At 52.9% G+C, this 23,184-nt stretch overlaps 2 protein-coding genes across 3 annotated transcripts in view; one reads left to right on the top strand and one right to left on the bottom strand.

The window, feature by feature from the left end:
• The window catches only part of MED24 (mediator complex subunit 24), a 32,061-nt gene extending 30,747 nt beyond the window's left edge, over window positions 1–1,314 (top strand). For both annotated transcript variants that reach the window (XM_034755756.1, XM_034755755.1), the window contains exon 26: window positions 588–1,314. In XM_034755756.1, the coding sequence (XP_034611647.1) occupies window positions 588–704 (117 nt within the window). In that variant the 3' untranslated portion in view covers window positions 705–1,314. The remainder of the gene's footprint in view (window positions 1–587) is intronic.
• Window positions 1,315–15,231: 13,917 nt separating this feature from the next.
• CSF3 (colony stimulating factor 3) lies at window positions 15,232–21,056 on the bottom strand. Its single transcript, XM_034755740.1, has 5 exons — window positions 20,945–21,056; window positions 20,038–20,207; window positions 17,915–18,022; window positions 16,857–17,003; window positions 15,232–16,388 (listed from the first exon to the last, which is right to left on the bottom strand). The coding sequence occupies exons 1-5, from the start codon at window positions 20,958–20,960 to the stop codon at window positions 16,212–16,214; spliced, it is 618 nt and encodes a 205-aa protein (XP_034611631.1). The 5' UTR covers window positions 20,961–21,056; the 3' UTR covers window positions 15,232–16,211.
• Window positions 21,057–23,184: the final 2,128 nt, after the last annotated feature.

Below are 23,184 nucleotides of genomic sequence, written 5' to 3'. Positions count from 1 at the left end.
TAACTGACTCAGGGAAGCCCGTTATACGGGGCAGCGTCTCCGGCCAGTATCCTGGGCCTCGGCCTAACAGCGAAGGCTAAACTGTTACAGCAGCTCCGGCCCGTCGCTTGGGGCAAAGTTGGGCTTGTGGTTTAAAGCCTGGGACTAGGAGTCAAGAGATCTGGGTTCTGTTCTCAGCTTTACCAGTGATTCGTTGTGTGACCTTGGGCACCTAGCGTGCCTGCTCCCGTGCCTCAGTTTCCCCTTCTGATCAATGGGGTTAATCCAAAGTGCTTTGAGATCCTCTGATGGGCCTCTCTAGAGATGGGCAAAGCGTTGCTGTTGTTATGAGAACCTGATTTGCTAGCACCGAAGAGCAGCCGCGTAAGTTGCCTCCAGTTGCAGCGAGGTAGTCTTTGGGCTCAGCTTCCTGTATCGTAACCCGCTGGCAGCAGGGTCACCTCCCTTTTCTAGTCTGGCTCATGTCCCACCGTCTGGCTCAGGTGACCTGCATGCTGGTAGCTTTTGCAGCCCTCTCTGCAGACCACTGGCACCTCCAACGCTGACTCGAGGCATCCGTTTTTCTCCTCCCCTCTCTCTCTGGGCAGGTGTCAGAGCTGGTGAAAGTGTCCACCATGTCCAGTCCCAAAATTGTCCTGGCCATCACGGATCTCAGCTTGCCCCTGGGTCGCCGGGTCGCTGCCAAGGCCGTTGCTGCTTTGTGAACACGGCTCCCCCTTCCGCGATGCTGCGTGAGGGGAAGGCGGAACAGAAGCCAGGGGGAGCTAGGAAAAGTGGACAATGGATCGTCTCTGGCTGCATGGATCCCGCCTGTTCTCCATGCCGGGGGGACACCATTGCAGTGGACTCTGAGTCTAGCAGTGCCTCATTCCCAGGAACAGCCGGTGGCCGGAGAAGCAGCTTTCCCCAGCGCTTGGTGTGTTAGAGGTACCATTCTCTCCAGCCCACGCGGGATTGTGGTTCCCTATCGTCGTCTGATGCCGAACGCTGTTTGGCTGTTGCTCGGATCTTTTTTCCTAATGTTTTAAGACCTAGTTTTTTATTCTCATAAAGCCCAGGTGCTCGGGGCTTTCCTAATAGCCTTTGTGCCAAGACGTGGTGTCTCGGGAGACTGATGGTTTCCCTGGGGGCCCCGTAGCTGGTATATTTCTCCACTTGCTGTTGGGGTCTGCGGAGTTGTGACAGAGTCCTGGACTCCTGTTGAGCAAAACATCCTGCACACGGGAACCGGAGCTGAAGAATGGCTACAGGGACCCCGCGGCTGCTCGACGCCTTCCTGCCTCCAGCGCGTGCAGCTTTATCAGCTTTATCCGCTCTGAAACAAATGTGTCCCGGGGCCTTCATCTCCAGACACCCAACTGACAAGCAGCCGCACGACATCTGGTCTGTAGCAAAGGTGCTACCTGCTGCGACTTACAGATCCAGGGGTTTCTGAAGTGGTATTTTTAAATCTATAGGGGCGGCATAACTATTATTGCTAGATAAAAAAGGGGGGCGTTGTGGTGGTTTCTTCTGTAGCCTTCTTGGGCGCCATCCTCTGCCGGTTTGGGAGTCTTCAAAGTTCAACTTTGCAGCCGCCGTGGCTCTGCAAGCAAAACGTTGCAGCAGACCATTCATGCTTCCCTCCTGTTCCGATTAGCTCTGTCGCGTAACGTCGCCTGCCCGCGGGTCGGCAGGGAGTGCCCGGGTTCCTGTGGGAATACAGCTCGGAACAGGATCCGTGCTAGATTTACCCCGTCTCCTACGTTTTGCTAAGCTAAGCAGCTAGAACAGTGCAAGGGCAGAGACGGCACCGCTGTCGCAGGGGGAAGAGGTGCCAGTTAGTGCTTGTGGAAGACAGCAAATAATACTATGGCTTGGAGCCACCTAGTTGCTGTGTCTGCTTCCCCTACACAGTTCTGCCCATGCCCCTCAGCCCAACCCGCTCCAGTCCCTGCCCCAGGCCTGTCCTGAGCAGGTGCTGCCAATCAATCCAGATATCCCTGCGGCTCCCCAGTACCTGCCTGCACTGAGCCTGGGCAGAGATGAACCAAACTCGCTTCTGCCAGGTGGCACAAGCTGAGTTCAAGTCTGCGGGCAATGCTGGTTCATCCCATGTGACGCCAGAAGGGGAATTTCAAGCATGGAATTTGCCCTCACGCCTTCATAGGTTGAAACGCTCATTCCCCTTCTGCCAGCCAGTGTATTTCTGACACCATGTAAGATGCCTGTCGTGTGCTACGACTGACTTGTACCATGTCTAATGAGCCTTCTCCTGGGTTGAATAAACCGACAATAAACCCCTGAGAGCAGATCGCTTTCTGTGGCATTTCTCTCCCATCGCCAAGCAGAGGGCGGAACTAGCGATTCTGAGATACGGTAAACCGAAGAGCGAGCGCACATTACAACTTTCAAATGCTCCTTCTTTCTCCGTTCAGCCTGGTGCTTTTCTCCTCCTTCCTATAACGCAGGCTTATTGTGCTGCGGGGCTTGCCTGCTTTTTCCAGCTGTTCATGAAGCCAGCCTAAAACCACCACTCTCCTGGTGGAATACATCGCGACGGGAAAGCGGGGTAGAATGATTTACTGCAATCTGAATGTAAGGGAGTCCGGAGCTTGCCGTCCCCAGCCAGAGGAAACCAACATTGCTTGCAAGAAGAAAGGATTCTTACCCTTGCTGAAGCCTTGCCCTGCGTTCCACCCCAGAGGCAGCAGCATTATCTCAATCTGTATCATCTGTAATTCCCTTTGGACTGTTTTGTGCCTAACAGATTTATATTTTATCCATTCCTGTTGCTTTCAGATCTGCGGTTCATGACTCTTACATACAAGATCGATTTTAAAAATAAAAATACCTCTCTAAGGAGAGAACAAGATCTATGCATAGGGTGAGGTAGAGCTCCCAGCTCCTAGGGATATAAACAGACTTCCCCTCAGCTCTGACAAGTGCTTGGAAGCCAGAGCACTCTCTGAAATGGAATGTGAGCCTCCCTGGGGAGAGCGCTTCTGATAACCACCGCATGTCGTGTTGCTGGAAGGTCTGGGGTCAGGGTCCAGCTGACTCACGGTAGCAGTCAGGGGCGCTGGACTGAGCTATCCTAGGAAATGCCTGTGAATGAGTGAGTGTGACAGTGGCTCATGCGGGCGAGTAATTGTAAGTTGCTTTTGTTACAGCACACGCTTGGCAGTTCTGCTGTGAGAACAGAGCTTTGATTCTGTGCAAGTCGTTTGCCTGGAGTAAATAGCGCCTGGCTCCTTTTAATCGCCCAGCCCTGGGCTTGGTCAGATTGGGAGGGTGCTGAGTATTATCTTATCGCTGACAGGCTGAGTGGGAGCGGTTGGCTTTGCTGAGTTTTTGCTGGTTTGTCTTTTCTTCGCTCACGTGTTTTGCTCGAGACAGGAAAGTGAAAAGAAGGGTTGCTGAGGGGCGCCTTTAGGATTAACTCTTGGCTTTCCCTTTTAGCATCTCTGTAACTGGGCCCTTCCCCTTAAGTTCCCTGTGTCCCCAGGCTCTGATCCATCCCAGCTGCCCTTCTCCCGTGTGCCCTAGGTTCAAGGGCAAGGGGGAGCTTGCCGTGTGTCTATCCCGACACGGGGCTCTCAGCCCGATTCCAGCCAGCGGTGGTCGGTTCATGTGCAGCTGATCCGGTGTAGACCCCTAGTACGGCTAAAGACACCATTGACCCCTGCTTGAAACTGGAGTGAGCTGCTGTGGTGCAAATTGTGCCAATCCTTGTCTACACCTAGTGGCTGCCCCAGTGCAAACGCTGATGGCTGGGGGAGGGTCTGTTAGATTCCCCTCTGGCCAATTTCTACAAATCTCTGTGTTAACTGGCCCTTTACCCAGAAATCCTGTCTTACTGCGTCAGGCCGCTGGTCCCTCTCACTAGTATCCGGGCTCTGAAACTGGCTAGCCTCTGCTTGTTGAGTGGGGAGGTGAAAAGTTAGCACCTGGCTGGCTGGGCCATGTTACCCAATGGGCGGAGGTTGACGGACTCCTCCTTGCTCTCTGCAGCCATTTGCTGGTCAGACAGATGGCAGATTTGCAGCGAGAGACTCTCCCTATACAGGTGGCCGTTCCGGCACTCACCAGCATCCTCATCTTTGGGAGGAGTAGCTAGGGGCTAGCTCAGGGCATGACCTGACTCTTGTAAGCTCCTTTCCTAATCATCTCCACTCCTGGTCACAGCTGGAGTGAACCAGGCCAAAGACCTCCGTGCCATGAGTGGAGTCTCCGAATTCGTCCCTTTGCCTGGGTCTGTCGTTCTAGTTTGTCCTCAGCAGCCATGGGGTTGTACCATAGTTGAGCAGATGGACCCCTGTTCTGGAACCCGCTGTCGGGACCTTTCCATGCAAAGCAATGTCCATGCAACATGCCTGGAAAGCGGATTCACCGCTAAGCAATTCCATTGAAAAGGATGTACAGAAATTCCTGTCGGGAAACGTCCATTGGGATTCCTTGCTGAACACCCCATGTGACTCACGCACGTGTCTGATTCAGGCCGTGAGCCGTTGCTGAGACAGCACCGCCTGGAACAGAACATCCCCCTGACGCAGCCCTGCATGGGAAATTCAACACCTATCTCGGAATCGGCCTCGCCGAGCAGAGAGATTGCGGGGAGTGGGGACCAAGGGGCTTCTCACCAGCACGGTTTGCTTTCGCCTCAGTCCCTGCTCTGCTCCACGCCTGCGACCCCTAGCAGCAAGCAGGCAGAGTGCCCCCAGAGTTCACCAATCCGCGGGAGGTTTGCCCACTTCTAGCCGGGAGTGGCTGTTTGTGCTTAGGGAGACAGCGCGACTGCTCTTGCAGAACAGCTGCCTTTGAGACCAGTGGGCGTCTTGCCATCGCCTGGGATTCTGCATTGGCCTTAGCGTGGCTGGCTGCAGCGTCAGCTCAAGAACGTCCTTGAGAAGCTCTCTGGGCTCCTGTGGGATTGGGTAAGGGAGCACCATGTCCTAGAAGCCTGATGAGCATTTCCTTCCTGTTTGGCTGTCACATGGAGCCGCCCGCCAGCCCACAGTCATTGTGCGATGTCAGGGAAAAGACAGTGTGTCCGGGTAGCTGACAAGGAACGAGAAAGGGAGAGTTGGGACGCAGGCTTCCCAGCCGAGCCAGCTCCACTGTGTGTAGCAACAAGGCTGGGCCGTTGTCCGCTGGCTTCGCCAAGCGGTTTCAAAGAGCAGCGATATCCAGCCCGGGGCTGATGTAACCTCGTTATGTAACGTGGACCGGCTCACCCCACCCTCGGTTTTTTCAGAAGGGGAGGGAGCAGCAATAAAGGGGGCTCGTAAATCACCTGCGGCAGCTTTCAAGTGGTTGGGGTGCTCGGGGCGGTTGAGCAAGACTCCTGCCGGCTGACGTAGTGAAGGGAGGAGAGGCCTGCGAAATGGGTGATAAGGCTCATTGGCATGTGGCTGTAATGATAACATAGTCATGCCTGGAGCCTGGGGAGTGGGGTGGGAACGAACCCTCCCCTGCCCCCCGGCCACTCTTCTTCCTGTGATACAAGAGTAACGGGCACTGCTCTTGGGTAATGTACAATTAACCTGTGCAACTCCCTGCTGCAGGAGATTTATCTTCAGCACCTTTTAAATTAGACAGGAATGGCTCAGCGTAGCGTCTTGAGAGGCAGGAGGCAGAGGAACGAGACGTGTCACTCCTGATTTAGGACTTGGTGGGAGCAAACAGTTCCTGTGGATGGCCCAGAGTTGCACAGGCAGGTCCATTGGGGGGTTTTATGGCTTCCCCTAAGGCATTTGCCCTGGGCTATTGGCAGAGGCTCTGCCACTCTAGGGTGGCAGCTTTCTACGGCGCCCTGCCTGGCACCCCCTTTTGTGACCCATTATCGTTGCAGCAAAGCAAACTGTTCTGACCGCCCCGGCACACCCACATCTTGCCACCAGCCCAACCCTCGCCAGGTTTGCAAATATTTGCCCTGCTTTGGAAGGGCTTCCCGAGCCACTGCAACAGCAGCCCAAAGCGGGACAGTCCCGGCAGCTCAGTGCCAAGCAGCCGGCTTTGCCTGACGGGAAGGGAGCAGGGTTTGGAGAACAGGTTTCCCATAAATGCTGATAAGTGGGGAGGGTGGGGGTGGGGGTATGAATGAATGAGCTCGTTATACCTGTATGTCTCCTAAAGCGTGTGTGTGGGACGAGCCCCAAAAGGGCCGTGGCTATCAGCGATATTGTCCGGGCAGTGAGCTGGGATCGTCTCCCCCAGCAAGGGGATGGGAACCCCAGCGCTTGGGACGTTTAAAAAGCACTTTGAACAAAGTGGTGGAACACACTCACTGAGGAACTCCATCGTGCCACAGCAGCAAGGGGTGGTTTAGAGGGCCCCAGAGGGGTGTCCAGTTCTCGGAGCCAATTTCCACTAGGGTTGACTGGGTTTGGAACATTTACAAGGGCGTGGTGGGGGGGTTTAAAAAAAGGGAACCCCTTTGCTCATGGGACAGTGAATGATAGAGACTCTTGCATCACTCTCCCTGTGTCATGCTCCCCACCTAACACCTACAGCAGGGGAGTCTGGGGGAGGCTGTGGCAATGTCATAGGATGTGGGGAAGTGTTTCTGGTAGCTGGGGAAGTAGCTGCTGTTGTAATCCAGGGAATTGGGGGAGAGAATCGTAACTACAAAATACCCCAGGACCAGAAATGAGGAAGAGATTCAGCTCCGAGTCCATGCCGTCATAAAGTGACGCAAGAGAGCCATCCATCCGTCTCTCTTCTGGAGAGCCCCCTCCACGCCTGTGCTAGTGTGAACCCCAGTCAGAGTGATCAGTGTTTTGCCAGGCGGGGGAGTGGATTTATTTCAGGCCAGGCTGACTCCTGAGATCTCACAGGACAGCTGCCGGTTGTTGAGAATGATGCAGCTTATGTGGGTGTGTTAACACGAGAAAGCAAGGCCTAGAGAGCTGAAGTGACAGCGCAGGCTATGCAGTGAGTCAATAATGTACCTGGCAACCCAGACATCCCCTGCCTCAGTTTCCCCATCTGTAAAATCGGGATAACGATCCTGACCACCTTTGTTGAATTTCCGCTGATGAAGAGCGAGCGTCTGTGACCATCATACTAGTCCGGCCCACTCCTGAAATAAATCCCTCTCACAGCAGTAATGAAAGAGGAATTTGTCGAGCTGGAGTCACCCACGTCATGCCAACTCGTGATGTGACCGAAATTGAAAGTGACAGCAGAAGAGAAGGCAGGAGCACGACATGGTGGTGGGTTACTTTGTACATTTCATTATTTGAAACCAGGCCACGCCCTTCCCCCTGCAGTTTTAAGGAGCCGCATGGTAGAGCTGTGAGTAGTTGTAAAGTAACTGTGTGTTATGTCCCTCCCCACATGACTTTGCTCACTGAGGACACCAGTCTACCACTGCTGCCTGCTGATGGAGTTACTCCTCTAGTCCAGGCAGTAGAGGTCTGTGCCGTGGTGCTGACCCAGCATCTTGTGCCCATTGTGCGCTGACTGGTGCTAACGGGCCTTGTGGGAGGCTCCAGAGAGGGATGTAGCAATCGATGGAAAAGCTGTTGTAGCGCAGGAACCTGACAGGGCTGGAGGCTGAATTTCTTCTGCAGAAATGTTTCCTGCCTCCTGTTCGCATCAGTGTTCCTCAGTCGTTCACTAACGTCATAGAAACGGGATGGAAGGGACCTCGAGGTCAAGTCCAGCCCTCTGCCCTGAGGCGGGACCAAGTGAGCCCAGACCATCCCTGGCAGATGTTTGTTCAACCTGTTCTTAAAAACCTCCAGTGACGGGGACTCCACAGCCCCCCAGGAAGCCTGGTCCAGAGCTTCGCTACCCTGAGAGTTGGAAAGTTTTTCCTAATATCTCACCTAAATCTCTCTTGCTGTAGATTAAGCCTGTTACTTCTTGTCCTACCTTCAGTGGACACGGAGAATAATTGATTCCTACCATTCTCTTTATATCTGCCATGAACATACCTGCAGACTGTGATCAGGTCCCTCTCAGTCTTTTCTCAGGACTAAAGGTGGCTAGTTTTTTAACCTTGCCTCATAGGTCAGGTTTTCTAAACCTTTCAGCATTTTCGTTGCTCTCCTCTGGACTCTCCCCAATTTGCTTAAAAACGTGGCGCTCAGAACTGGACCCAGGACTCCAGCTGAGCCTCACCAGAGCCAAGTAGAGCGGGACAGTCACCTCACGTGTCTTACATCTGACATGCGTGTGGCTGCACCTCAGACTGATACTAGCCTTTTTCACAGCGGCATCACATTGCTGACTCGTGTTCAGTTTCCGCTTCCCTGTAAGCCCCAGATCCTTTTCAGCAGGAGGACGGCCCAGCCGGTTATTCCCCACTTTGTAGTTGGGCTCGCTCGAGAAGGGAGTCAGCATTCCCTTGGTGTGGCATAGCTGAGAAGTGAGCGAGTGGCTCCACTAGGATTACCTGGAAAAGCACCAGCTTGCAAGGTCAGGGGCCAGCTGAGCCGATGTCCAGGTCCAACCATCTGGCCTGGGGAAGCTATTCCACTTTGGATAATTGGTGACAGAATCATTGGCCCAGGGAGAGCGGGTGCAAACATGAGTCCGGTGCTTGGAGCGCTCCCCTGGGAGGCGGGGGACCCAGCATTCAATCCCTCTGCTCCAATGGCTTTTTATTATGTATTATCCAAAGTGGAACGGCTCCAACAGGAGGCCGTGAAGGAGCCCTGCATCGGACGATCCCCTCACCCCATTGTTGGGACATTCATCTGAGAGGTTCAAATTGCTTCTCCCCTCTGGGGGAGGGGGCACCTGAACCAGGGGTCTCCCACATCCCAGCTGAGTAGCTAACCACTGGGTGGCAGCTGCTCCTGCTGCCACTGTTACCTGATGTGTGTAAGCTCGCCCCAGGGGTCTCATCTGCTCGGTGCATGCTCGCTGGGGCTGGCCTGGAGGGGAGCTAGGTGAACACCCATCTGCCCTGGTTTGAGTGTCACTCTGGGGCTTATCCAGCCGCCTGGGGTGGGGCTGCAGCGCGCATGGTCAGAGGCAGAAAGGTAACTGGGAACTTTCACTGCCACAATGTAGGTGCTTGGCCATTGTAGGCGCCTATGGGGTCTTGTGAATCCCGGAGGAGCCTGATTCTGGGTTTAGATTTAAAAATGTTATTCAGGCTAATGTTGAATATTATATAATACACAGTTGTGGGAAAGAGTGTCTGTACATCTGGGTGTAGTGCTTAGATTATCCACAAAGACAAAGTTAGTTTTTTAAAAGTCACATGATACATAGAGTACATAATCAGCAAAAACCCAAATTTGGGTGAACAGATTTAACAATACAGTTTAGATATTAGACTCAGAATACTCGGGTACATCCCTCATGGAAAGTTGGACAGAGATTTGCTTGTGTAAAGCAAAATATATTAAGGAGTGGAGATTGTCCCTCAGTAACTGAGAATTAGGTTGATTGTCCATTTAGAAAATATGATCCATGAGGAGAATATTTGTTACTTTCCTGACTGCGCTTCTCATCGGCCTCCAGTTCATCCCTCCTGGTGTTGCCGATGTCCGGTGATGTGTTCTAGGTAGATGTCCCTCAACCACCTGACGGTGTCCATGCGCTGACCGATTCCGCATTCTCTCAGCATCGCTCGTTACTGGGGTCCCATGCGCCCAGCGCTCCGACGATCAGTGCGTGTCTCTGGACCCGGAACCCTTAGTTCTCAAGGTGTCGGCCAGAGGGGGCGTATTTCTCTACCTTTTGAGCTCGGGCATCGTGGAAGGCCGGGGTCCTGTTCTCGAACGGCACCGTGACGATCTTCTTCCACTCCTCATTGGTGATCACGATGTCCGGTCACAGTTGGCTATCAGTTCCGGGGATGGCGGAGTTTATGGCAACCTCCCCCCACGGGTGGTGGGATGGCTCTGGCCGGGCAGTCTTGGATGGTGTGTCGCAGCTGCCAAGCTCTCGCACGGGGCTTGCAGCTACCCAGGATGTGGGGTAGCGTCTCGTTGGCGTAGCCGCACTTCCCGCATCGCTTGTCCCGATTCCCGTGGCGGGCGGCTCCAGCCTTGGCTGCCTTTCTGGAAGGGCTGCTTTAACCAAACACAAGGGATTGGGCTCAGGGCAGGGTGCCTGGGTTAGAAGCGGGTCCTACTAAGGGAGACCTACTGGCTCCTCCTGGTCTTAACCTCTATTAGCATTAGGCCTGGGGGTACTTCTCCTAGGAGGTTTCAGAGTAGCAGCCGTGTTAGTCTGTATCCGCAAAAAGAACAGGAGTACTTGTGGCACCTCAGAGACTAACAAATTTATTAGAGCATAAGCTTTCGTGGACTACAGCCCACTTCTTCGGATGCATATAGAGTGGAATAAATATTGAGGAGATATATACACACACACACACAGAGCATAAACAGGTGGGAGTTGTCTTACCAACTCTGAGAGACCAATTAAGTAAGAGAAAAAAAACTTTTGAAGTTTTTTTTCTCTTACTTAATTGGTCTCTCAGAGTTGGTAAGACAACTCGGGGTGTGTGTGTGTGTGTGTGTGTGTGTGTCCTCAATATTTATTCCACTCTGTATGCATCCGAAGAAGTGGGCTGTAGTCCACGAAAGCTTATGCTCTAATAAATTTGTTAGTCTCTAAGGTGCCACAAGTACTCCTGTTCTTTCTCCTAGGAGGTCTGCTTCAGATTCAAACGCAAAGGTGATCTCAGGCTTCGACAGAGGAGCAATCCCCTTATCTGCATCCCCGCCTCCAGCTGGCCCTGGGGGAGGGGAGGAGGTCCAGACTGCACAGGAGGGGCTGTATTTCCTCTGGGCCATTAGAAATCAGCCCTGGGCTCTCTCTGAGCTCTCCGAACAGCTGGGAGTCGGTGAATAATGACAGGGGAGTCCCCCTCTTCCCTTTATCTTGAGCCAATGGTCAGACGGCAGTGAAGCAACAGTGGAAAGCGCTCTGGTTTCCCAGGGGAAAACCCTCCTGCCTCCGTTCGATGTACATCACAACGATGGTATCTACATGCCTGGGCAGCACCCTGGCCCTGATACCATCTCCCTCTGGATCAGCCCCTGGGTCTTGCTCTGGGTCTTCCCGCCCTGCTGACTTTTCTGGCCTTTGCAATAGTTTAATCCCCTGCAGCCACAGCCCCATTGGTTTAATGCTGTGCTGAGGCCAGAAGCGGTCGAGGCAGAGCGCCTGCCGAGGAGTCCACTCACACCAGTGTCCACGGGGGAGCAGAAATCGCTGGGGTGGCCCTGTTTGCTGCTCCGTCTAACTGTGCAGCACCCAGAGAGTCCAAGGCCCCTCTGCGTGGTGGGGCTGTAGATAACTTTGCAGCAGTGAGTTCCAGCGGTGGGTTGGGGAATGGGATGTAGTGAAAGGTAAGGATAGCCCTTGCTCTGAGGAGTTCACCATCTGAAAGTCTCCTAACCTGTGTCCCCCACCTTTGTGCCTCAGTTTCCCCATCTATAAAAATAGGTCCTGACTCTGCTTTTGTGACGTGTTTTGGGATGGGGGGGGAGGGCAGCCCAGGAGCTCGGCGTTGTGATTAAACTGCTGTGGTGCCCACCCACCCAACATTTGGTGTTTCACGTAAAGTCCCGGTCCCTGAAGATGAGAGACCAGGGGAGAGCCTCACCTTTCTTAAAAAGTCCAAAGTCTAGATGCTCACAGGTTCCTAATGTCTGGGCCCAAGTCCTCTAGCTGTTGTGGTTGTGGAGAGCAGCTTGAAAACATGATCCGAGTGCACCTAGAGGTTAAAAACCAGAAGGTCAATTAAATAGAACCTCATGTGCTATATATTTTTTTTAAAACCTAATGGTTTTCAAACCAATCCTTCTGGTGCCGGAGCTGGTTCAGCCTGCCAGTCCCCTGAAGGCTGTTTTCAACCCCAGAGAGTTCGATCCACCCATTAAGCATGTTGCAGGGGACGGTCTTTTGTCCTTAGCGGGTGATTTTTTTAGGTGCAGTCATTCTGCTGTCAGGAGGTGGGGTGGGGGGCGGAGGCAAGGTCACTTGCCATACCTGCACTCAATGGGGGTGCCTCTGGGACTGGTTCGGGGGCACAGACCAGCTTGTCCTGTTACGTTTTGATGGCTTCTGATTCAGATCTCGAGTCGCTGGGTTGGCTGGCTCTGATTGCACTGAGTGGAGATTAGGGGAACGCCTTGTGTGACGCTGTATGGAATCTGGGGGACACTTTAGGATATGATGAATACCAATATTGTAAAATTGCAGTGAGTTATGCCAGATATGCCATGTAAGATATCTGCAGAAATGTTATAATCTGCCAGATATGATCATCTCATTTGTGTGTTTGTATCACCTTTGTATTGTGGGTTATACACATGTAGGTATGGCTGTATTTCAAAACGTGCGTTATACTTCTGGGTGACACCCCCCAGACAGTTTGGCATCAGCACTTCCTAGCCTGCTTGATGGCCCATTAAGGACCATCAGCCCCACCTGATCCGTTGAGAGGGACATGCCCATGGACAGAACTCTAACGCTGGGCAGCTTGTACTTGGAACAAAGGAAATCAAACTGCACGGCAAGAGACTATAAAAGGCAGCTGCATCTTCTTCCTTTTGTCTTCAGTCCTGCTTCTTGTCTTCAGTTCAGTCCTGCTTCTTACCTCTGGAGTAACCTTTCTACAAACTGAAGCTCTGAACAAAGGACTGAATGACCCATCCAAGCTGTGGGTGGGTTCCAGAGGGAATTTCAAGTCCGCAAACTCACCAATACTGCTAAGAACCTGATCTGTGTGTAAAAAGAACAGGAGTACTTGTGGCACCTTAGAGACTAACAAATTTATTAGAGCATAAGCTTTCGTGGACTACAGCCCACTTCTTCGGATGCTCTAATAAATTTGCTAGTCTCTAAGGTGCCACAAGTACTCCTGTTCTTCTTTTTGCGGATACAGACTAACACGGCTGCTACTCTGAAACCTGTGATCTGTGTGTGTATGTGACTGTTTTACCATTTAACGTCTCTTCTTTTTTCTTTATAATAAAGCTTTAGTTTTAGACACTAAAGGATTGGCTGGCAGCTATAGATCCAAACCTATAGTGACCTGGTAACGGGGCTGATCGTTTGGGGTCAGAAGAACACTTTGTATACGTAAGCAGAGTTTTTTAATCACTTCTCTCTGTGCTGGACCTAGGTGCTGATTGGGAGCCAGAGAACTGGAATGCAATAAGGGGGGGGGTGATAACCAGTGCGGGGGATCAGAAGCACAGTGTGTGACTGGTTGGGGAGTTTAACTTCAGTGGTACCCACCAGTCTTGGGAGGATCTGCTCTCCCTTTTGCAGCCTGCCCTGACCGTGGCATTTCCAGTGCGGGCTGCCCTAGGCACACCGGGTCTGGCCCCACTCATATCCAGTCCGCATGCTGCGGCGGCCATCGTTCTCCTCTCCCGTTGCTTTGCCCTTGTCTCCCCTCTCTTTGCATCCCACGCCGGCTTCCCCTTCTCCATTGCATCAAACAATCGCTGCTTGTCTTCAGTCAAAGCCCTTCACAGCCTCCCCTCTCCCCTCGTCTCATTTGCCATCCAGCTATTGACTGCCCCCTCCAATCAGCCTCTGTCACCCACTTGTTATCTTTTCAAACTAGCATCCGTGTGCTTTCTTCTCTGCTGACCCTGGCGCTTGGGCAGGGCTCCCGATCGATATCCACCTTCAAATCCCCCCGCCAAACTCTCCGAGGCCTCCAGGTCTACAAACACTGGGCGAGGCCACTGTGGCTAATCTCACTACCTGCCATGCTGACCAGCATAGTCTCCCTGGTTCCTTGCACTCCCCTGGCTGTCTCCATCTCTTGTCTTGTACTTAGATTGTCAGCTTTCTAGGGTTGGGATGGTTTTGTTCGGTGTCTGGACAGGGCTCCAGATATAGAGAGCCCTCGTCTGAGCAGATGCCCCAGGCGCAGGGGTGTTCAGGAGGGGGACAAGGATTTGGGGTACTGCAGAGGACGTGAGGAAGATTCTTCTCCCTTTCAAGTGCTCCTTGGTCTGGTGACAGCTTTCCCCTCCCTACTCCTGAGATGATGCATCTCCCTAGGGTCCTTGAGCTGTTGAATTGCCTTCCAGGTGGGCTGGAGCTCCTGCTCTCCCTGAAGCTTTGGGTATGAACTTTTTCAAAGGAGCTGAAGATATTCGGTGCCAAAATCCCACTGGGGGCTGACACCAACTCCTTAGTCCCCTTTGAAAATCCCTATCTGGCTCTGTAATGGGCTGAAGGGCTAAAGGGCTCTGACCTTCGAACAGGCCTTGCGGCTCTTGCTTTGGTTAAGCTCAGGTGCAGTTTGCGTTTAATATTCGATTAATTCTCCATGGCTGGGCTGGATGGACCTGTGGGCTGGCATGAACAAGTAAAGAGAACTATGAACTAACTGCGTGGGGGCCTCTCTGCTATCATCCGACATAAGGGACTGGTTTATTTCTGGTTAAAAGTGTTAGCGCGAAAGACCGCGCCTCCCGATACATTCAGCCAAACATCCATGTTTTAGAAAGTACCAAAATATTTTTAATTCTTTGTTTTAAATAAAAATATAAATCGATTTGGCCTGAGCCAAGCCCAGACACAGTAATAAATACAACATTGAAATATAAACCAGTTCAAGACAATTACAAGATAGCCCACACTGCTGGGCATTTTGCCAAGTTAATAGGCAAAACTCCAGAACTTGTCAATGAAGATCTTGCATTTGTTTTCTTTAATTAAACTCCAACCGTTCAAGAATGGACATTCTTCATCTGGAGAAGTAGAATTGCACAGTCTCCGCTAATCTAGTACAATGTGATTTATATCGAAATGCATGGGAGCTGTCTGTCGGTGACCGCTTTGAAGCATACGGGCAACGCCAATCCCTCCAGCTCAGTTCACACTGGTTGGATTCAGAGTAGCTGGAATTAGAGCCAGGCAGAGTCTGGTAGGATTCAGGTTTGAGCCATTCTTGGCAAAAAAATAATTTGAAATGAAAGGAGCGATGACAGTTAAGAGTAAGAACGAAGATGTAAATCATTAAGTTAAATTATAATAAATAAAATCAGTTTGACATTATGTAAATCTCATGGATGAACGAGGAGGAACAGTGGATTGTGCATTTGAAAAATATAAATATATAAAAATAATATAAGAAAAGTTACAGAAAAGCTGGTTTTCTGGGAGGGTGAGCTGGAAACCTCAGAAACTCATAGACGTCAAGGTCAGAAGGGACCATTATGATCATCTAGTCTGACCTGCACAACGCAGGCCACAGAATCTCACCCACCCACTCCTGGAACAAACCCCTAACCTATGCCTGAGTTATTGAAGTCCTCAAATGATGGTTTAAAGACTTCAAGGGGCAGAGAATCCTCCAGCAAGTGACCCGTGCCCCACGCTGCAGAGGAAGGCGAAAAACCTCCAGGGCCTCTGCCAATCTGCCCTGGAGGAACACCTCCCTGTCGTTCAATGAGAAGGGCTAGGCATAAGCAGTGCCCCAGCCAAGGACTTTGCTAATGCAGGAGCCTGCTGTGTCATCCTACTCCCCCAGATCCCACGGCTACCAACCCCCTGGTACTGGAGACGCTCGTTTGTTTAAATATTAAACAGTAACTCCATTGCACGCACATGTCAAAATGCACAACCAGCAGCCCAGGCCCTGTTCCCGGATTTGCTGATGCTGCACAACATTCAGTGATGATGCCTGTGGGTCATTATAAAGGGAATGGAGTTGGACTTTAAAAACATACCATAGACCAGTTGCACTTAAATACATCTGCCAACAGCTTCCACACCCCTATAAATATATTAAATAGTGATAAATATTAAATAAGCCGGGCAGGGTTTGCATTGGGGCTGCGTGTGTGGATGCACCAACCAGCGGTGAAGCTCACGAATGAGAAATAAATAACCTTTAAATAGCACAGGGTGACCAGATATCCTGATTTTGTAGGGACAGGGCCAGTATTTGGGGCACCTATTACCCCCACCCCTGTCCTGATTTTTTCAAACTTGCTATCTGGTCACCCTAAAAGAGAACCATGCCCAGCCTCAAACCCCGGGGAATAGTAAACGGGTTTGGGGCAGGGTTTGCCATTGACCCCGAGGGAGGGGGCAGCTGCTGCTGATGCCTCAGTCCAATAGTTAAGAGCCTTGGTTGTTGCTTTGCAGAGTGGAGGTGGTGGGGGGAATAAGGGAGAATCTCCGGCTGGGAGACCTCCCCCGTAAAACTCCCCCTTAGATCTCAAAGTCCGGAGCCCCTCCCCAAGGCATGGGACTCCTCAGGCGCCAACCCCCGCGCCCCTTCACTCCAGCGTGAGGTGGCGGAGGGCCCGCAAGGAAGTCTCCAGGAAGCGCTTGAAGTTGGCGAGGATGATGAATCCGCCGGCTTGTTTGTCGAAGTCGGACGAGAGGCTGGGGAGGGTGTCCTGGCCCTCGGCCTTGGGGTACGTCACCGTGTTCAGACCACTCAGATCCTCCATCTAAAGGAGCGGGAGACAGCAAGCATGAGCAGGAGCCCAGTGGAGCCAGCGCCTGACGCAGCCGGGGAAGCTTGGGGCAGCTCTGAGACAACCGGGCTCTGGCTCGGGCCCTTCGTGCTGGCGAAAGGAGCCTGAAGCCTCAATCTAGGCACAGATCAGGGCCGGCATGGGGGTGAGCGCCCCGCACCCTGGGAGGCCCCGCTGTGAGGCTGAGGGCAGGTCGCTCTCCCCATCCCATTCAATCCTGCACAAGCGCGTCGAGCCCAGGAACGCAGCAGGGCTGTGGCAAGCAGGGATTGGCTTCACCTTTGCTGCCAGGCCCTGCCCTGGCTGGCTCCCCGCCTGAGCCACTTGATCTGGGTGAAGGCCGCCAGGATTCTGGCTGCCCCCAGGGGCCCTGCCCCACCCCCCCACCGCAAGGGCCTGGTCCCACCCACCGGGGGAGCAGGAGCAAGTGGAGTGGTGTACCTGCTGCTGGATGTTAGTGGACAGGTTCGAGACGTCCAGCTGGAGGGCATCCACTAGGCTGGAGTGAGCCGGCAGGAGCTGGAGGAGGAGGGCGAGGTGGCCGTGGTAGATTTGGAGCCCGTCCCGGATCTGGCTGAAGCAGGCATCCTGTGGGCACGAGAAGGAAGGAGTTGAGAGAGGAGGCCGGAGCGGGGACGCTAACTCTTTAGTGACCCGATTGCACAGGAAACTTGATGCCAGTGTCTATCCCAGCGAAACACCTTGGCTGCGGTGACTGTGCAGCACGGAAGGGGTTAACTGTAACTGAGGTGGGCCAGCTGTTCCCGTCCCCCCCCCCCCCCCGGGTCGGAGCTTCCCCTGGGGCTCCTTCCTTGCCGGGGACTCCCCTCGAGCAGGGCTGGAAAACATGACCATCGAGCTCAAGACCCTGCAAGGACCGGAGACTCCCCCGCAGCCCCGGCTGACAGATCCGTGAAGCTCAGCGGGGCAGCACGGACCCGGGCCTCTCCCTCCCTCACCGCCGGGCTGGTGCTGGGGATCACCAAGGCCGGGAAGTGCTGAGTTACTGCAGCGTTTGCCAGGGCTGTGAGGAAGCCTCCCCCTCTTTCTAGCTCGCTGCCCCTGCCCGGCTATTTTGGGCTGGACTATTCTTAGGGTTGGGTTTATCAGCCAGGCCCTGGCCTGGGAAGGCTTCTGATGTAGCCGAGAGGCGTTTGGGTTCTGGGAAGCTGGCAGCGGAACAGGGTTGAAGGGGTTCCATTGTTCTTGTTTTGGAGAAGGCTGCCGTGGCTGGAGAGAAGCCAAAGCTGAGAACCAGCAGCTCATTGTAGGAGTGCTTTTCCTTCACCCCGGGCCGGGCAGCACCGCGGCGTGCTGCTCCTCTAACCCTTTCGGAGCTGATCCTCACTCCTGCCCCAGGCACAGACCTGCTGCTGGAGTCAGTCCGACCCTGCGGCTGCCACCGCTGTCAGTGGGAGCAAGCTGGGGTCCTTAGGACGCAGCCCACGGATTGCTCCCGCCGCCCCGACCTTGCTGTAGTCCCGTGCGGTCAGACTCACCACGTGGAAGGTCTTGCTGTGACACTGATCCAGCGGGGCCTGGGAAATGCCCAGTTTCTGCTTGACAAGCATCAGCTCCTCCTCGTTGCAGAGCTGGAGGGTCGTGCACTGAGGTGGGATGAGAAGCAAAGGTACAGTCAGGAGGTGGGAATTATAAGCCAAGTATTGCCTCGGCGACGGCTAGCGATTGCTGTTCCGGGACCCCAGTCTAGGCCGAGAATGCGATGGCCGGGGTGGGGTCCAGACACCAGCCCCAACCCTGCAAACACTCCTGGGAGTAACTTTACCCATCGAAGACAAATGCAAAGTTCTACACTTAGGGAGGAAAAAAAAAATCCAGTGCACAACTGCAGAATGGGGATCTAGGCAGTGGTCTGAAAAGGATCTGGGGGGTGAGTCACAGATTGAATATGAGTCAACAGTGTGATGTTGTTACGAAAAAGGCTAATACCCTTCGAGGTGTATTAACAGGAGCATTGTATGTAAGACACGGGAGGGGACTGTCCTATTCTGCTCTGCATAAGGCTTCAGATGTATTAAGGGTTGTTATAAAGACAACAGGGATCAATTGTTCTCCGTGTCCACTGAAGATCGGGCAAGAAGTAATGGGTTTAAGCTGCAGCAAGGGAGATTTAGGTGAGATATTATGAAAAACTTGCCAACCATCAGGGTAGCTAAGCTCTGAAACAGGCTTCCCAGGGAGGTTGTGGAATCCGCATCATTGGAGGTTTTTAAGAACAGGTTGGACCAACACCTGTCATGGATGGTCTGGGTTTGCTTGGTCCTGCCCGGAGTCCCTTCCAGCCCTGCCTTTCTCGGATTCCGTTATTCTCCCCTGCCTTTTCCCAAGCACTGTTTTTCTGTTTTCATTTTTGCATTGTCCTTTCCTTTGGCACAACCCCGGGAATAGCAGGAAAGGAGAGGGACTCAGCGCTGCACATTGGCTGGCGTGGTCGTGCGAGACCTTGGAAACTGGACCAAAGCAAACAAATCCACTGGCTATGTGAATAAGACTGGCTGCCCCACAGGGTTAAAATACTGACAAGCACGAGCTATAATCTCCAGGAAACATGCCCATTCGGATTCCCCGGGCCAGCGGGCTGGCCAGCGTCTGCCTCCCAATTTAACACCATCAGTGCGAAAAACTTTTCTGGGCCAAATCCTAAGGGCCCGATCCTGCAAACGCCTTGGTGTGGGAGTAACACTGAATAAACAGGGCTGCTCGCCTGAGGAAGGAGACCTGCAGAAGTGCATGAGGATCAGGCCAAACAAACTGCAGTCCAAAGCAGGAGGAGGATTCACCATCCTCAAATCCGCTCTCTGCCTGCATCAGGCAGGGGCAGAGTGATCAGAAGGGGACGGCTGCAGTTTGCACTGGCTGTGTGGACAGATCCTCTACCTAGCGGCTGGGTAAATTGTCAGGCTGGTCCCTGAGAAGACACTTGTTCAGCAGCCTGCAACTCCTCTGGGAGGGATGGGTCCCTGTTTCTGATTCTTGCTTTGAGAGAGGCGAAGACACACAGTTCCTCTTGCTCCTGTTGTGTATTTCCTGCCTGGGGTTGAAGTTTGCTACGTTTGCTGGATCAGGAGGGCCCTTGTCTGTGACCCTGCCAGCTGGAGGTAGTGGGGACCTGGTCAGGTGTCTGTCCCTGGGGAAGATCAACACAGCTTCACGCTGCTCTACAGCCGCGGAGTGATCTCCCAATCCGTCTCGTCCTGCTGCGAAGTCCTACCGCCCAGCCCAAGGCATAGCTGCTGGGGAAGCCTGTCTGTCTGGGAGCCTGGGGCTGAGATCCTCAGCAGAGATGAAGCCTCCGGATCAGAATGTCAGGGCCCCACCCCTGAGTGCTCAGGGCCCGGCTGCTGGCATCCTCCCTTGTTACAGTTTAACCCACTGCGCAGCTCTCCCCTGAGTCCCCTCCAGCCAGGCTGCAGCCCCCAGAATCACTGCTGAGCGAGAGACCTCCAATCGCCAGGGAGGCGGGTAGCTGCAGCTTTCTCGTCAGATGTCAAGAAGCCCCTTTGTGCAGGTCATAGATGAACCTCTGAGTGCGTTGCATGGCCCACCCCAGACCTCTGCTGCCCTCCATGCCTCTCCCCCTGGTTCCTGTCGAGCAACTCACCACAAGCTCCTGCACCTGGGCGACGTCCCCTTTGATTTTGCGGATGTATTCCAGGTCCTTCTGCAGGAATTGCTGGAAATCCTGATCCCCGGAGAACTCTGCCAGGGGAGCTGCGTGCAGCATGGTGCACCCCAAACACAGCACAGCGCTGACTAGCAATGGCAGAACAGCTGGGGGCGAAGGAAGGAGAGAGAGGAGCAGAGTCAGGCAGGTAAGTGCAGAGGAATCCAGCTGTGGCTGGAGATACAGAGCGGGAGAAGCGCCCCCTCTCTGTGTTCGGAGGAGATAGTAGGGTTAGTCCAGAAGCCCCAACTGAGGTTGGGGGCCCTGAAGGCCGGGCACTGCACGTACACCTAGTGCGAGACAGGCCATGCCCAGGAGAACTTCCAGTGGAAACTGTTCTCATGTAAGTATCACCCCAAAGTGTGTTGGTTCCCCCAATCTCTGCCCAAGGAGCTTAGTCTAAAGAAACACAATCTAGACATTAAAGCTTTTAGAGTTAAAGTTAGAATGAGACTTTGATTTAACTCCCCTCTGCTTTCAGCTGCTCATAACTCAGAAATTTTTGTAGCGAGGCAAACTCACCCATAACGTGCAGTAAGTAAACCCCACCTGTTTAAAACATAATCCAGCCTGTATAAAACACATGCCTCTTAAATGTTCTGCACTTGTCCCCACAGCTATTCTTTTCCTGGTTATACATAAATAGGCAAATACACCAGGAAGAAGGAAGAAAAAAAAATTGTTTTTTGTTTGTTTAAATCAAACAACCCAAACAGTAACTGTAGAAGTTGCTGTTCCCCAAATCACACTTACCAGCCCCCTCACCTAGAATAAATCCAAGCAGTTTGCTATTAGGAAATCAGTGGCTATGGTATCTTGCTGTCGAGTGCAGGTTCGTACTTACTTTGGAGAGATCTCATTCTAAATGCGTGGAATCTTCTCAGTATCTCCTCCCCTTTTGAGTTTATGACGGTTCCCGGGAATGTGAATAAGACAGACGCAAAAGCTGCACTAGTCCCTTTCAGTTCACGAATGCTGAACCTCTCATCAATACAGGGCATTTATAGTCTTGTCAGGGAAAATTCACTCTGATGAAATAAGTGTGACAAATCGCTTGGGCAAATCATTCCTAGAATTTGTATTTTCACAGATTTGTATTTTCAAGTTTTACAAAATGTAGATTTTTAAATGGTCCCAATTGATTCTACTTGGGACCCCAATCTTAGACCGCTGGACCTGTTCTCCAGCCCACTGGGGCAAGATCAATAGAAACTCATTAATTCTCATTGCTCTTTAAAGCCCAGAATGACCCCAAAGTCAGCCACTCCCCAAAAGATCAGCCGTTTCTTATTCCCCATCAGAGGTGTAATTGTGAGCGAACAAGACATCTCAGTCCTGATCAAACTTTGTTATCCTTACAATAGAAGCAGCTGCTTTGTTCTCCAGCAACTTGAGTAGATTGTTTGTTAATTTAACCAAGTAATTAGGTCCTGATGAAGAGAGAGAAATCACCTTTACATTCCTCTCTCCTTGTAGCTGTGTTCACTTGCCCTCAAGTAGAACCACTAACATTCCCTCATGTGATATGTGTTTCGCCTAGGATTAAAACAGCATGTGTCTGCTTGCTGAGAGATCCTATCCCTTAAGTCTGGAGGGGCCCACACCATGGTATCTGGGCCCCAGACCGTCATGAATGATGGTGATCCTCACAGCACCGCCTAGGGAGATAGGGAAGGATCACATGGGGAAACTGAGGCACAGCAAGGCTTTAGGCCAGTTTTCCAAAGTGGTTAGTGATGGTAGATGCTCAACTCAAGACCCTAAAATTCAGGAATTGTCCTATGAAGATCTTCATAGAATATCAGGGTTGGAAGGGACCTCAGGAAGTCATCTAGACCAACCCCCTGCTCAAAGCAGGACCAACCCAACTACATCATCCCAGCCAGGGCTTTGTCAAGCTGGGCCTTAAAAACCTCTAAGGAAGGAGACTCCACCACCTCCGTAGGCAACACATTCCAGTGCTTCACCACCCTCCTAGTGAAATAGTGTTTCCTAATATCCAACCTAGACCTCCCCCACTGCAACTTGAGACCATTGCTCCTTGTTCTGTCCTCTGCCACCACTGAGAACCCGAGCTCCATCCTCTTTGGAACCCCCCTTCAGGTAGTTGAAGGCTGCTATCTTGGTGTAAGGGACGTGACTGGGGTCACATGGAAAAGCCGTGGCTGTCTCTGGCCTGCCTTGTCTATTTAGATAACAAGCTCATTGAGGGCAGGGACTTGCTGTGGGTGAAATTCAAGTCACTGGGAGTCTTGCCATTGATCTCGGCGGGCCAGCGGTTCACCGTGTGTGTGCAGCACCTTGCTCTCAGCGCCGCTGGGATACAGACACCACGAGGACTCTGAACCCCTCTTTCCAGCAGCATTAGCTGGCTCGGGGTGGGGAATGGGCCTGGGAGGAAAGATGTGGGTGCACCACAGCGGTAGGAGCTCCAGCCCCCTTGGCAAGGTCCTGACGGGAGCGATCCTGCACCGGTCTCTGGCGATCATTCCCCAGACTCGGGGGATCTGACGCGGGCGCTGCTTCCTAACTCTTCCGTGTTCTTTTGTTGGCAGGCTGGTGGGGAAAACGCAACGCACATTTCCAGCTTGGGCTGCCTGGCCCATTGCCAGCTGAACCACCTCCCGCCCGGCTGCGGGCAGGGGGACGATTGCTCGGAAATGGAGCTGGAGAGGGGCTTTGAGCCCAGCCCCTTGGCAAAGCGGCTGGGGCACTTAGTGGGATGGCCTGGAATGTATTGTCCTGGCTCCTTTTAATCACAAGCTCCACATTCTACCTGCCTGGGAACAAGGAAATGGGATTCTGGGCAGGTGCCAAAGTAATAAAAAGTCCAACCCGCCTCACCGAATCCCGGCATGGGGATTTAAACCATCTGTCCCAGCATGACCTCTCGGAGAGGCAAAAGCTGGGATGGGAGGGAGGAGAACCAGATCCTCCTCATTCTGACCTCCCCCCCCCGACAAACTTCCCCTCTGAGGCCTTGGTCAAATCACTTCACCTCAGATAATCAGCCGGGCTCGGAATGTTCCACGGTGACTCAGATGCCGCCCTCACTCCCCCCACGTGGATCTCTGAGCCCGGCGG

This window comes from Trachemys scripta, chromosome 23 (genome assembly GCF_013100865.1).
Source record: "Trachemys scripta elegans isolate TJP31775 chromosome 23, CAS_Tse_1.0, whole genome shotgun sequence".
NCBI lineage: Eukaryota > Metazoa > Chordata > Testudines > Emydidae > Trachemys > Trachemys scripta.
This window is presented reverse-complemented; position numbering and strand designations above follow the sequence as displayed.

Bases quoted from the DNA above. Each gene is read 5' to 3' on its own strand.
- CSF3 (XM_034755740.1), bottom strand. The intron at 17,004-17,914 runs GTGAGTCTGACC...TCGTGCCCACAG, and splicing joins ACAGCAAGACCTTCCACGTG to GATGCCTGCTTCAGCCAGAT. The intron at 16,389-16,856 runs GTACACCACTCC...CCGCTCCTTTAG, and splicing joins CCACTAACATCCAGCAGCAG to ATGGAGGATCTGAGTGGTCT.